At 44.7% G+C, this 15,145-nt stretch overlaps 1 protein-coding gene across 10 annotated transcripts in view; it reads left to right on the top strand.

Annotated features, from left to right (window-relative positions):
* LMO7 (LIM domain 7) overlaps positions 1-12,901 on the top strand; it is a 195,668-nt gene extending 182,767 nt beyond the window's left edge. For all 10 annotated transcript variants that reach the window (XM_077343966.1, XM_077343965.1, XM_077343964.1 and 7 more), the window contains 5 exons: positions 561-780; positions 2,612-2,917; positions 4,793-4,901; positions 7,557-7,659; positions 12,098-12,901. In XM_077343966.1, coding sequence (XP_077200081.1) covers positions 561-780; positions 2,612-2,917; positions 4,793-4,901; positions 7,557-7,659; positions 12,098-12,120 — 761 coding nt within the window. In that variant the 3' untranslated portion in view covers positions 12,121-12,901. The remainder of the gene's footprint in view (positions 1-560; positions 781-2,611; positions 2,918-4,792; positions 4,902-7,556; positions 7,660-12,097) is intronic.
* Positions 12,902-15,145: the final 2,244 nt, after the last annotated feature.

Genomic DNA, 15,145 nt, shown 5'->3' with positions numbered 1-15,145 from the left:
AAGTGCATGCTCAAATTTAAAGAGAAATGGTAGGGATGAATGGCGGCCATTGGTTCCATTTCAGGAGTCATCCAGACCACGGGTAGTCAACCTGTGGTCCTCCAGATGTTCATGGACTACAATTCCAATTGCAGTCCATGAACATCTGGAGGACCACAGGTTGACTACCCCTGATCCAGACCATTTGGACCATTTTGCTGGCTGAACACTCCTGCCGACAAATGACAGCTCTGCATTCTAGGCTGAATGTTGTCACCCTCAAACATTAGATTTGCTTTTTTGCCAGGGAAACTCATGAGTCACAGCCAACTTGACGCCAATATTCTTCTCCCCGATGAGCTATATTTGCATTTGCAAAAAGCAAGGCATGGTTCACCTTTCCATCAGCGCTCTGTCACAAATTGTGACTAATCCTAGAATGCATAGATGATAATATAACTTGTTATTTGGCTCACTTTCTGCAGATTTTTTTTTTTTACCAGTCGTCTCTCCTCCCTCCCCCTTTCAATCTGGCTGTGTCCTTCTGTTTGTTTTTAAGTTTTACTTCCTTTTCGAACTAGGCATGAAGAGCAAATACTCGGAGCAGTCTTGGCCTGCTGGAGACTCACAGAAGAGACCTCCGAAAGAGCCGGGCTTGTCCCCCGCAGAACAGGAAAGGCAGCAGATCCTCCAGGAAATGAGAAAGAAGACCTCTCTGCACACGGACAACAGCTGGATTAGGCAGCGGAGTTCCAGCATGCACAAAGAGCCCATCAGTCTGCCCGGCAGTAAAATGAGGAGGTAATGCACATGTGGGAAAGCAGTTTCCATTCCTTGCCAGTTTTAGCTTTAAAATACTCTGCCATTATGGAACTCACTACAAAGTAGGGCAGCAAAGGAATTTCTGTTAATTCCAGGTACAAAAACACAGGGATCCCATTTAGTTTTTCATTTCAGGAAAACAAACCTTTTTTCCTCAAATACGAAGACATTGTCACAGTCCATTTATAACAAAGACTCTCCTGGTTCATATACCAGGAAAGCACATCATGGATGCTTCTCACACTGACTCTGATTGAAGCATAAGAACAGCCCTGCTGAATCAGACCAGCAGACCGTCTAGTCTCACACTGTAGCCAGCCAGTTCCTCTGAATGGACAACAACAGGACACAGAGGCAGAGGCCTTCATTAGAACATAAGCAGAGCCCTGCTGGATGCGTCCTGATCACCTAGTGCAATTTTCATTCAACTGAATTGATTCAGAGATGGCTGAAGCAACTTGGCACCATTGAAACCAATGGCACCACTCTAGTCCAGGGGTAGTCAACCTGTGGCCCTCCAGATGTTCATGGACTACAATCCCCATGAGCCCCTGCCAGCGTTAGCTGGCAGGGACTCATGGGAATTGTAGTTCATGGACATCTGTAGGACCACAGGTTGACTACCCCTATGGGGATTTTTGTCTTTTCATCTTTTTTGGGCTCGGGGATGGAGTGGGGATTTGAGGTAGGGACACCAAATTTGCACCATGGATGCAGGAGCCTCTCCTCGAAAGAACCCCCAAGACTGGACTAGGGGCACCCAAATTGGGTACCCCCATCCAACCTCCATTATTTCCTATGATGAGAGCAAACCAGAGAACCTGTTTTTTCCCCAGCATAGGAATTTTCTTAAAATGTTATCTTCCTATACACAAACCATGTGTACATAAGTGTGTGTGCCACTAATAGATATAGAACACCCATGCAGCTTCCCCCTTCTCTGAACATTCATTAAGTTGTTTTGTTATTGAAGGACATAACCGTTAGGACAACTCTGTACAAACAAGATAAGTGTTCCTATTGTGTTAACCCTGAAACCTTGATTCTCAGGGATTAAGGAAGTTGACGGTCCTTGAGCCCCATTGATTACAATGGAACTCCCATTAGCCACAACAATGTGGCAGACTTTTTCAAAACTGGGGCTTTTCTAGGCATGCCTTTGATTGTATGGTCTTTGTCTAATCCAATTAAGTGGAGTAAACCAGTCATAAAACCATGGGGGCGGTGGACTTGTCAGAAAGCAAGGAAATATTGGATTATGAGTCATGACGAGTTGCAAAAGATGCTGAACATTAAATTTGTACTAGATCCAAAATGCATGTTATTAAACGTTGTACTAAATAATCTTAGAATGAGTTTGTTCAGTATAAGGTAACATCTGCCAGGATTTTCTTTGCATCAAGATAGAAGAAAGAAACTTCACCAGATCTTACAGACTGATCCAGCAAATGACTTACCTATTTGATGCGTAACAGACTAACATCAGATTTTAGAAGAAAGTGAAGTCCAATCATAGACTATATTGATCAGTAAAAATGAGATGGAAAGAAATAATTGATTTATAAATTGTATATTTATATTTTGGAAAACATGTAGAATGTAGTATGTGATATGATATTATGATGATGCAATATTATAGTTGTCTCCCAGAACAAGATTTATTTTTTTTCCTTTTTTTCTACTGTAAGATAACAAATTAATTTCTTTTTCAAAAATAGTTATGTAGCATGTAGTGTATTGTTTTAAAATAAATAAATAAAATAAAGCAAGCTACAGTGGCAAGTATCTATCTGTAACCTTCGTGTTCCAGAGGTGAAAGTTTAGATAACCTGGATTCTTCAAGAACGCAGTCTTGGAAGAACCCTTCCTGGATGCACCAGTCTGCCTCCTCAGCATCTTTGTCATCTAGTCAAGATTTCAGCCACCACGCGCCTCCAGTGGTGTCCACTTCAAATCGGGCCTACATGCGCACTCCCGCTTCCAGCCTGCCTTCGTCTTCAAGCAGTTCTGTGAAAGCGTCATCCTTGCCCCACCTTCTCCCCTCTGCGTCATCTCCTGTTCCTCAGGCCCAGGCCCCAACCTCGCCTTCCCAGACTGGACTCCAACAGCGCAGCAGGCAAGTGACTTACCTGCAGAATACTTGACAGAAACACATAAATGCTGACAATCTAGTACAGCTTGTGCCTAATAGCACTGAGTATCTTCTAATGTCTGTTGTAGTACATAGTATCTAGAATGGAAGGGTACTTCTACTCATGTTGGGTTGGGGGAGGATGTTCTGGTTCGCTGTGCCCTTCCCCAGACCCAGTTGAATATACCATATTATTTCCTAATGCTCCCAACTTTGGGGTAGTTATTTTGGAGGGGTTGCAGCAGGAAAATGGATAGAGCCATGTTCCATTCAGAAGTCCTTGGATCAGAAAGGGCTGGATCCAAGAAAAGTTGGCTCTTATGCCTCTCTTTTCTCTAACAACAGAAAAAGAAAAAGAATCACTTTTAGATTAATATTTAGACAATTATGAAATAAACTCTCAATATACCATATATCTGCCCAGCTACACTCTATAATCTCTATTATATATTATTTCATGTTTGACAATGACCTGTACTGTCATAAAAATAATAATATACATTTATTTGTCCACAACTTCTTTTAAAAAGGTCCCAATGATCATTGAATTATTGAAATGGTCTTCTGCTGACTAAGTTGGCCAGTTTTGCTATTATAGCCAGTTCTCTAGTTTTGTCTAACCAAATGTCCACATTTGGCAAATCTTGCTGCTGTTGCATTGGGAAAAAATTCTCTGATATGCAGAGGCAAATTTGGAGGAAAAACACTTAACAACATCTACTTAGGATACAGTCTTTTGTATGCGGTTTGCCTTGTCTATCAGGGCTTCTGACAAGCCCAAGGTCACCCAGCTGGTTGCATATGGAGGAGCGGGGAATCAAACCCGCCTCTTGATCCCTACACCACGCTGGCTCAGCATGGCTTTGGTGGACTCCAGTTTACAGCATCTATTTTGAAACTTCAGATCAGCTACCAATTTATTGTTGTACCAATTTGTTTTGGGGCCAACTTTAAGGAGTTGGCTTTAACCTTTAAAAAGCCATAAGTGGCCTAGGTTCTGATAACTTCAGGCAATGAACATAAGAAGATCCATGCTGAATCAGACCAGTGGTCTGTTTAGTCCAGCACACTGCATTTCAAAGTAGTCAACCAAAGGGCTAGCAACAGAGCATAGAGGAGGCCTAGGCCTTCCCCTGACATTGCATCCTGGCTCTGGTGTTTCAGGGATTCTCTTTGTCAACATGGCTAGTCATCACTATGATAGGCTTTTCCTCTATGAATCTTAATCCCCTTTAATACCGAAATACATGCTTTATAAAACCACTCCACAACTGAGAACTTTCAGTGAGGCCCCTTTAAAGGCATAATCCTCTGTATCGTTTCGATTAGCCTCCATGAGAGACAGGGCCTTTTTCCTCCAGGAATTCTGATGCCCTCATCATCGTTGTCATTCTGAAGTCAGATTTTTGTTTTGTCTCTGGCTGATCCCCCCCCCCCAAAAAAAACAAAACAAAAGTGTATCATGTGATGGATGTTCAGATTTTTTTTAAAAAAATGTTTTGCTTCTGTACTGAAGTATATTAGAATTTGACTGAGTAGTTTGCTAGTTCTAGACCTGTGTTTATGTTGAAAAGGAGCATTTAAACATTTTAAATGACAAATATTTTGCAAAAATAAATCTACGTGTTTCTCTTTTTCTTAATTTAATCATTGGAGCTCGAGAATGAACTGAAAGTGGCTACTTCCAGAACAGCTAATTCAGCAGAGTTTATTCCAGGATACTAACACAAATTTCTTCCGAGAGTTTCTGACTTTGGGGTTATGGTTCACCCCTACCCCCAGCGGTTTCTTCCAAGCAGTCTTTCTCTTGACTCCTTTTAAGCCTGTTTCTCAGCCGCCACCTTCTCATTCTGCATCTAGGTCGGTCAGTGGAAAGCGTGTGTGTTCATACTGTAAGACTGTTCTGGGCAAAGGAGCCGCCATGATCATCGAGTCTCTTGGCCTTTGTTATCATTTGCATTGTTTTAAGGTGAGAGCTGGGCGGAACACCTGGGACATGCAGGAGCTTTTAACCCCGCTGATTGCATGGCAGCTGACTTACAAGGTGGCCGGGTTCAACCATGTGATGCACAGTGCAGTGGTCCAGTTAGCTCCCTTGAAGACAGGGATTCAAAAGACCAAGGGTGCCCGTTTATCCTCTGTGGCCCTTGGGCCATCTAGAATACATGCAGGTTATCATTAGTTAAAGCACTGTAGCTCTCAGTAGGATTTTGGGTTGCCAGCTCTGGGCTGGGAAAAACCTGGAAACTTTGGGGATAGAGCCTGCATCGTGTAGGAGGGGAAGGGATTCAGTGGGGTATGATGCCATATAGCAGCCATTCCAAGCAGCCATTTTGTCCAAGGGAACAAATTTATGTTGCATGGAGAGGAGCTGTAATGCTGGAGGCTGGCACCCCTAGTGAGATTAAAGGTAAAGGTATCCCCTGTGCAAGCACTGGGTCTTGTCTGACCCTTGGGGTGACGCCCTCTAGTGTTTTCATGGCAGACTCAATATGGGGTGGTTTGCCAGTGCCTTCCCCAGTCATGACCGTTTACCCCCAAGCAAGCTGGGTACTCATTTTACCAATCTCTGAAGGACGGAAGGCTGAGTCAACCTTGAGCCGGCTGCTGGAATTGAACTCCCAGTCTCATGGGCAGAGCCTCAGACTGCATGTCTGCTGCCTGACCACTCTGTGCCACAAGAGGCTCTAGTGAGATTAGGGAGGCTGAAAGGTGTCATAGAATCACAGAGCTGGAAGGGATCTCCAAGGTCATCTAGTCCAACCCCCTGCAGAATGTAGGAAACTCACAATTACCTGTCCACCCCCAATTCCATGTCCAGAGGATGCCCCTCCTCCCAAGAAAACCAGAATCTCTGGCCAGTCTGGCCTGGAAGAAATTTGCCTTCCGATCCCAAAGTGGCAATTGGTATTTCCCTGGGCATGCAGGAAAGGGCCACAAGAGTCAAGCACTAACACAGTTCTTGCTGCCCACCCCTGCTTTTTCTCTCAGAGGCTGTCTTCCCCCATTTGAGATCTTGTCCAAATCCCCACGCCATAAGCGTATCAGGTGGGGCTCTAATCAGAATGTTTGAAGTTTCTGACTGCCTCAAGGACAAACAGCCTTCTCTTTGGTGGCCAGTTTCTCACTGCGGGGGGGGGGGCAGGGAGAGGGAGCCCGGCCCGGTGCCAAGGCCTTTGCGGCCCGGCACCGGGCCATGGCCCAGTGGTTGGGGTCCACTGCCTTAGAGGTCGGGATACAAATTTAAATAATAAATGTTTCGAGGCACAACAAAACACTTATATCAGAAACGTAACGAAATACCAAAAGTTACGTTATTCTATATATAACAGCGACTGTTTACTGACAGCAGATTCCCAATAATCTGTCCATTTCAGAGAGAGAAGAGCTGTTTTTTATGCCCTGCTTTTTACTAACTGAAGGTGTCTCAAAGCAGATTGCAATTATCGTCCCTTCCTTTCCCCACAAGAGACACCCTGTGAGGTAGGTGAGGCTGAGAGAGCTCTGAGAGAAACTGCTGTGTGAGAACAGCTCTATCAGGACTGTGATTGGGCCAACCTGCTGCATGTCGAGGAGTGGGGGAATCAAACCCCGCTCTCCAGATTAGAGGCCGCCACTCTTAACCACAATCAAAAGTTGGCAAAGGAACATTCTCACAGTTTCTCTAATAGTGTTACCAACATCCTAATTGTACGTAGTTTAATTCAGGGTGCTTTCACAGTGTGCTGTTCGCACTAATTAAACAGTGACAAGTACTGTGAGTAATATTAGGGAGAGTAGGAAATGTTTTGCTCCGTTCATTTGGAGACAGAAACGTCTCGGTAAGTAGGTTTTCCATTTGCTCACTGGCAGTGAGCAATCCTCCCTCAATAATACGAGACGTGGGAGGAAAGAATGGCAGGGAGAAAAGTATTATTGGTGATGCTCTAGGAATTTCCTCTAGTCTCTGTGGTCTTTACCATAGACATTAGGGAGATGTCCTAGAATATAACTGAGAAACAATGCCACTGCTTCGTGTAAACTTCATTCCCACATAGAACTCTCAAAACCTTTTCTAGGACAAGGCTGAGAACCTATCCGCAGGACTGGAGAAATCTGGCTTTTTTACTGAAGCCTTGAGCACGCTCCATCTTGATGCTACTAGAAAACCTCTTAATAGTGTAAGGCAGAGGGTGTTCACACCCGTGGGAGAAGCAGAAAGGTGGAATTCTGTGAACTCATGTAGCAATTCCACTAACGAAATCTTAAACAAAGTCTAGGGAAGATGAACGGGACAAATGTGGAACTAAAAGTAGATATTGTTGTCAGCAGCCTGCAAGCCGTCCGCCAGAAGTGCTTGGTGCCAAAACCGTCCGCCTCCCATTCCCTTGTGCCATATAATCACCACGTCTGAGGGAGCCAAGACCTGATCATCTAACCTTACTCATTCCTCTTGTTACATTTTAGATGGTGCCACTTTACGGGGTTGCTTGTGACACACCTTAGTGTCTCTGCTGGCTTAGCTGCCTATTAATATGACTAACCCCTGCTCTTGCCCAAGCGGGTGAAGAGTTCAAGGCTCTCCTTCGGACAACCATGGCTCATTGTGCTCTTACTCATGGTTGTTTTTCCTCTCTCTGCCCAGTGCGTTGCTTGCGAGCGCGACCTTGGGGGGTCTCAGACGGGAACCGAGGTCCGCATCCGAAACAATGAACTCTTCTGCAACGACTGCTATCTCCGACTTAAAAGTAAGGCGTTCCTTCCTGGGTAAATGAATCGCAATTATGGTTTTTGGCTTCCGAGCGGCCAGTTTGGCTCCTGCTGTGCTGCATGGGAAGCTTTGAAGGGTGCCGCTCCCAGACCTTTGAAGGGCGGGGATGAAGTTTCCTTTGGGACGCAGTGGATTGTCGGTCAGCTCCCGGGATGCCGAACGGATTCTTTGTCCTTGGACCCTTTTCAGAATGTAAACCCTAAAGAACACAACCGGCAAAACTACCACCACAGCAGTCAGGAGCTGTGCATATATCAGACATTCTTATAATAAGTATGGTCCGTGACACATTAAAAGTCCTCCTCCACCTTCACACTGAAAAACTGGTGGGGAAGTGAAAAACTTTCTGCTGCTGATTGGCTGTATCAAGTCTGAGCTATGATGCATTGGTTGGTGATGTCAAAGGACTCTTCTCTCTTCCTTCTTCCCAGAGACAGGGGGTTTCTCTTCATCCACAGCGGGAAGCAGAACTATTCTGCAGAGCCGCAAAGATTAATTTTCACTGTCTGCTGGGTTCTTATGCACCTTTTATGGATTCACTGGGACTGCCTTTCTTAGAAACACAAATAATCCCTATCCTTTTTAATTTTGTTTTTCCATGTTAATGCTTGGAAGGAAATTCCTCCAGAAGGAATTGGATTGGATGTTAAACAGTTATGTGTAGTGTAAGTGTTGTGTTGTGAGTCTGCCGTGGTTTAACTCCTTTCTTGTCCTTCATCTTGTAATCAGTCTGTGGGGCACCAGGAGGAGGAAGTGTGAATCTCTGCCCTTTTGAGCGATAGTAACCGTATCACTAGGTAAATTAAACATTCACTTCCTGTTTGTCAGGTTCCGGATTCAAGTCCTGCATTTCCACTCAAGGGACTTGAAAATGGCAGATGGGTTTTCATTCCACTACTAAACCAGTCAGCTGTACACGAATATCTCCCCTTAGAACAACTTTTTTCAACCTTTTGACCATGGAGAGGCCCTTGAAATAATTTTTCAGACTTCGAGGAGCCCCGGAAGTGATGTCAGCTGGCCACACCCCCGGAAGTGACATCACTGCCCACATTCTTAGACATCCTTTTGCTCCTTCCCCCTCCTCCCTCCCCCTGCTCTGCCTCATGTAGACTGGAAAGAAGAGCAGGAGCCTAGAAGACAGCCCCCAATACCACACCACTTGAGAGCCCCCACGCACCACCAAGTTTCCATGGACCCCTGTTTGGGAATCCTTGCCTTAGAAAGTTAAGTTTCAAAATGTATTTAACAACAAACGCAGCACAGTTTGGGTTGCTTCCCATGTGCATTTTTGCTGTCTGAAGACTATGATGTCGATATCTGAGACCTCCGCATGTGTATGCACTATCACAGATAGAATACTGTAAATCAGGGGGGCCCATACTGTGGCTCTCCCAGTGTCCATGGACTGCAATTACCGTGTGCCCCTGGACTATTGATGTCACCTGTTGTCACTTCACCCTCTCTTCTTTTAGCCACAATTGAGTTATCAGGAAACTGTGACAAAAGGAACCAGCCCTATTTCATGTTTTTTAGATATATAGTCATATTGAAGCTTGTAAATAGGAGATAACTTGATGGTGTGACCTGAAATTCTGGTGCCTTATGTCTTCGGCTCTCAAGCTTAGGAACTTGGAGGGCCTCCATATTGATTGTAAATGGTTGTGGGCCCTCAGTCTCCCCCATCCTTGCCATTGTCTTTCATGAGGGGGTGTCGTCAAAACTATAAAGTGAGGACCATATTTTTAAAGTGTAAAAGTAAAATGCTTGTCTATAGCAGATTTTTTCAACTTTTTTACTGTTAAGAAACCTCTGAAACATCTGTCAGGCTTTGAGAAACCCCAAAAGCAGTTCAATCGTGTAGAATGTGGTTGGGAAGCCTACCTGTGTACTCACCCACCCAGGGCTCCTCCCCTTCCCACCCCCACCTCCAGGCCCATCATTGACCATTTTGGGAGAGGGGGTCAACATGACCATATGTGGTCATATCACCCAATAAGGGCTTAACACATTTTTAAAATATATAAAAATGAACGACTACCCATTCAGGAAACCCTTCCAGGGCCATCAAGAAATCCCAGGGTTAGGAAGCCTTGTCTATAGATACCTCACAAAGTTGGGTAGCTGAGCATGTAGGGCCACCACCCAAAGGGCTGTGATCCAAGTTCTCACTCCCTAGCTGGACTAGACTTTATTGGAAGTCAAGAAACTTCCTGATTAGTTAATAGAGGCCAGTTGAACAAGCACAGGAAGTGGCCTGGGGGGGGGGGGAATCATAGAAAATGAAGAAAAGAGAGACCAGCATTATATACAACTCGAATTCCCCGTGTTTACTTCAAATCTACCACTGGTTTTAATTGGCTATAGAAAGACTCAGTTTTCTCAAGACACTCTCAGCCCCCCCCCCCTACACAGTGCCTCTTTATAAGCCATTTTGCTACTCCTTTGGGTAGTGAAAAGCAGGCTACAAAAAAGCAGCTCTTCTCTTCAACCAATCACTTTGTTTTCTGGCTAGTGAAGGTCCCACCTTCTCACTAAGGACTGACTCCTGAACACCCCGGAACCCCATCCCAGATCCCCAGGGATCCCTAGATCCCATTTTGAGAAATGCTGGCTCAATTTACTTAGGCCATTGATGTAGTTTATGCTGAATCTGCAGTTTCTTGTTTTTCTTTTCTTAGGTCCTGGAACTTCATGTTAGACCTCTTGTTTTTCTAATGCTTCACCCTCTTTCCTCTGCTTTGTGTGGATTAACTGGCCTCTCCTACTAGAATTCATTTAGGGCTCTCTAATTTTAGGGGATCCAGACTGCTATTTATGTCAGCTTCGAGCCTCTCCTAGTAATGTTGTGCAGGGGTAGTCAACCTGTGGTCCTCCAGATGTTCATGGACTACAATTCCCATGAGCCCCTGCCAGCAAACACTGGCAGGGGCTTATGGGAATTATAGTCCATGAACATCTGGAGGACCACAGGTTGACTCCCCCTGATGTTGTGGTCATTTGAACTCTGGAGGTTAACGATGAGAAACAAGAAAATTGTCTGTGTTGCAAAAGAAGCCATTCAGGCCAATACCATCTTTATATTTGCCTGCGAGGCTGGCCAGTCTCCGGGGGGGGGGGGGCAGAAAAAAGAGAGCTGCGTCATCATGACTCTGAAACTTTATTAAATAACACTTCCAAAAGTGCAAAACAGTCATTTATAAAATGTCATAAATCATAAAGGCAATCATATTAACCAAACAATATTGTAAAATTGTACATAATAATTTGTGCGGGCAAAAAATGTGATACAAGAGAAAATTCAGGCAACAGTTCAACAGGTTAGTTCCAACTGAAGTCCACGCCAGAATCCAGTAAAGTGTGGCTTCTACAAACTGAGGTGAAAACACGTAATAACAGAAGGTCTCAAGAACGTGCAATTTATCATTTTGAAATTTAAAACAGTAATGTGCATAAATGCCGTTCATACCTAACAGAAGTTATAATATTAACAAGTTCCTCAAGGGAATAAATAACAAATGGACTTGGAAGAATTCTCCCAAAAATGAATGAATTCTACAGTGAAGAATAATGACAAATAACTCGATTAGAATGATGTATTCGTTATAAGGACAGTGCAAAACAAAAAACATCCGTGCTTATTCTTGCATGAGTGGTGCTTTTTCAGTCTGCTCTGTGATCCAGGGAAAGATCCCAAAAGATATCCTCACCTGTTACCGCTGAGCTCCAGGCACAGGTATCAGTTTCCCTGGAGAAAACAGCAGCTGGGGGTGGGGTGTGCGTGCTCGGTGGCATTATACCCATCAAGATCCCTCTCCCTGCCCCAACTCCTGCCCTCCCCAGGAATTTCTCTACGCAGAGCTGGCAACAGAGCTGTTTTAGCCAATCCACAATGATCCTGGAAGGTCTGCTGCCAACTCTGTTAATCTCTTGTCACTGCTCCCTTTGGCTTGTCTTTCGACAAGGCTTCCAGGGCCAGGCATTTGCTAATCTGATGTGGTTTCCACCACAACTTGGCTTAAGTCCCAGGGCTGCTGCCTGCTTAGGAGAAACCTGTTGTTACCAGAGCTCCCTCTTTTGGCCACATGAATTCCTAGCTGCGTTTGAAAAAGCACAGCGTTTGAGTCCAGTGGCTCACAGAGACCCACAGAGTGCATGCACACTTCTTCCAATACAAATGAAAGGGTACACCCAGAATGAAATTGGGCTGGTCTTGAGATCTGAAAGGCAAGGTAAAGCCTCAAGAATCTTTATTACCTGTTTTTTTTTCTTTTCATCTTAAAAAAGTCTTCTGGAAATTGACTTGACCTGGAATTCAGCAAACTTTCAAAATTGAATCGTTGCCTGTATTCAAGTGGCCACACGCTCTAAATGAAATCTTTCTTTTTGTCCCCCTCTCCACTTTCTCTCAACAGCTGGACAGCCAAGCCTTATGTGATAGAAACCTAAATATGAAAACACTTCTGCAGATAACGGAGGAAGCTGCTGCTGTAGATCTATAAATATATATATTGTGTGCGGTTTTTTAAAAAATATATATATTTTTGCCTGTCTAGATTATGTAGAAAATGCATTGTATCCGTTGAACTTTAACATTTAGTTATTTATAAGAAAGTAATCACAATAAAACTCTTCCGGGCAAGATACACACAGTCCATTAAATGTACACTCTCTTTCCTCTGCACACACGTGAGAAATCTACACCTGGGAGTCCGTGCATCAGAACATTGGAGATGGATATCAAATAGCTTTAATTTTTCAATTGTGTATGAAGAGGCTATTTTTTGGGGTGGGGCGGGGATAGGGTTGTAAAATGCTCTTTAAGGAGCATGGCTGAAATAATAAACAATGGGTTTGTAACTTCAATTTCTATTTTTGATGTATATGCTCCAGGATTCTGCAGAATTATGAAGAAATTGCGGTTACACAAAACGGAGGTTGCTGTCTGATTTTCAGTTTCTAAGCCTAAGCCATGTTATACTTTTAAAGACTAAAATATAAAACTTCATTCTGTTTGCTAGGGAATCAGCATTTCCTCGTGCTTTAACAGTTAAAATGCAATTTAGGGGAAACTGGTAAGGGTTTTTGCCTCCCCTTTTCAGGTTGGAAAAAATGAAATTCCCCATGCACCTCAGACGAGTAAATAAGACTGAAGAATTGTTTTCCCCCACTTGACTTATTTTGTACTTGTAAATAAAGTTGCTGAAGCTGCACTGAAATGGATGTTTTGTATTTTTAACATCTTTCCGAGGGAAGAATGTCGACCGGAAGAAGTTGCTAGATGTGGTTATGATTTCGTTTTGTTAAAACCGTTCTTGGCGCAAGACACCGCTGCTTCTGTAAACTGACTACAGGGTATTTTAAGGGCAAATAAGAGAGCTGAATTTTGATTGCATCCCTCTAAGTAAGTTTTAAATAAATACAAACTTGTTATAATAGGCAATCTGGCTTGGAAATCTATGGATCGTATTCTTCTTTTATCATATAATGTCACCTTTTCTTAAGACTCTTGGGAAGTTTGGACCACAAAGTTGCTTCAGCACAGACGTTGATGTGAGCCCAATGATGATTTAATGCAGTGGTCCCCAACCCACAGTCTGCCGACCAGTAGTGGTCCGTGGATCAGTTGGTACCAGGCCGCAGCTCTTCCTCGTCCTCCTCCCCGGCTGCTGCCTCGGGGGCTGCCCTGCTCTCTGCCGCCAGCTCAGCTTTGGTGCTCTCCAGTGGCCACCATGGCTGGGGCTCCCACTGGGCATGGCACTGCGCAGCTGCTGCTGGCAGCACCCCCCAGCAGGCGGTGGGATGTCAGGGGCGCCGGCGGGAAAGCAAGCGGAGCAGGGGCTCAGGCGGCGTCGGCGACATCCCTCGGCAAAAGACTACCCCCCCCCCCGGGCCTCAGTAAAATTGTCAAGCGTTGACTGGTCACCGGTGATAAAAAGGTTGGGGACCACTGATTTAACAAATGAATCCTGATTGAAATGTCTCTTGTGGGTAAATTGGGGCCAATTTCACTTTGCAATAGTCTGTGGATACATAAACGATTCAGTAAAAGAACAGAGCAGCCTTTACCAAACTTTTAACTGTGAAAGACCTCCTGAAATATTTTTCAGGCTTTGAGGAGCATCGGAATCGGACCGGAAATCACGTCAGTTGGCCACGCCTACCTGCCACACCCAAGGAAGACTGAGGGCGGGGAAAGAAAGGAGGTGGTTTGAGGCAGGCATAGGAGTCTGGGCTCCGCCCCCTTCACTAGGTGCAGTAACCACGCAAGAACAGCACCCCCGGGTCAACAGAAGTGGCAGGTTCCCTGCTTTCACAGTAATGCCAGGAATGGTTTGTGGCCAAGTCCATTAAGGCAGGATATGGGGAAAGGCCCCTAGAGAGCCCGTACAGACGCCCAGAGCTCCAGGGAGCCCTGGTTAGGAATCCCTGGAAAAGCAAACACAACTTGTTTCCACCAATGTTGTCATTTAGAGAATTACTGTATATACTCGAGTATAAGCAGAGTTTTTCAGGACATTTTTTTCATACTGAAAAAGCCCCCCTCAGCTTATACTCGGGTATATACAGTGACTGAAATAAATTCTTTTAAACAGCCTACTCAGGCTGTGGAACGCCAGCCAATTGTTACAATGCATTTCGCAAATGTATTGTAAGCAGAGCTTGATCTGGCAGCTTGTAGGACATCAAAGGTTTGACTGAGGGACTCTGATCTTTTTTTTCCTCTTGCCTTTATTTTTCTTCTTCCTAATCACATCTTCCAAACTATTATTTTGGTTTCTGTGCGTGGGGTGGGCTGGGTTATGGGGGTGCTTTGGGATTTACTGTTTCTTCTTTTATCTGGGGGGCAGCATTGTTTGGCTTTTCTTCTTGGGATTGTGTGCCTTTTAAAAGTTGATTTTTACAGTTCTTTCAGTGTTCAGTTGTACTGTTCTTTATTTCAGTGCTTTGTTCGGGGGGGGGGGCACTGTAGTTGTAGTTAGAGTTTCCATTCTCCCAGTTTGGTAGTTGTTGTACTTGTTGTAGTAGATTGCCAACTTCGGGTATATTGTTCTGTTCTGGTTTGCTGGCCTGTGAGGCACTGCTTGGTTCTTCTGCCAGAGCTGTTCTCACAGAGCAGTTCTGTCAGAGCTCTCCCAGGGTGTCTGGCATGAAGCGGGGAAAGAAAGGCCGCTTTGAGACTCCTTTGGTTAGTGAAAAGCAGGGTATAAAACCCAGCAGCTATTCATCCTCTTGACTTTTCTGTATTTGTTGGGGGGGAGGCTGGATGGGAGAGCCTGTGATGATGGAGCATGGATTAAGCGCTTAGGCCACCCTGAGCTCCTCCACTGGAGGTCAGTAGGGTACGTTCATGTGATAATCCTGCTGAGGAGGAGGAAGGTGTCCATGTGACACTCCCCCCTTGCTGTCTGATGCTGTGGATGGCAGTGAAGACAGCACTTTGTGTGAGAATGACAGCAGTG

The sequence above is a fragment of the Paroedura picta genome, chromosome 6 (genome assembly GCF_049243985.1).
Source record: "Paroedura picta isolate Pp20150507F chromosome 6, Ppicta_v3.0, whole genome shotgun sequence".
In the NCBI taxonomy this organism is placed as follows: Eukaryota; Metazoa; Chordata; class Lepidosauria; order Squamata; family Gekkonidae; genus Paroedura; species Paroedura picta.
Note: the sequence above shows the minus strand (reverse complement) of the source record. Positions and strands in the feature narration are given on the sequence as shown.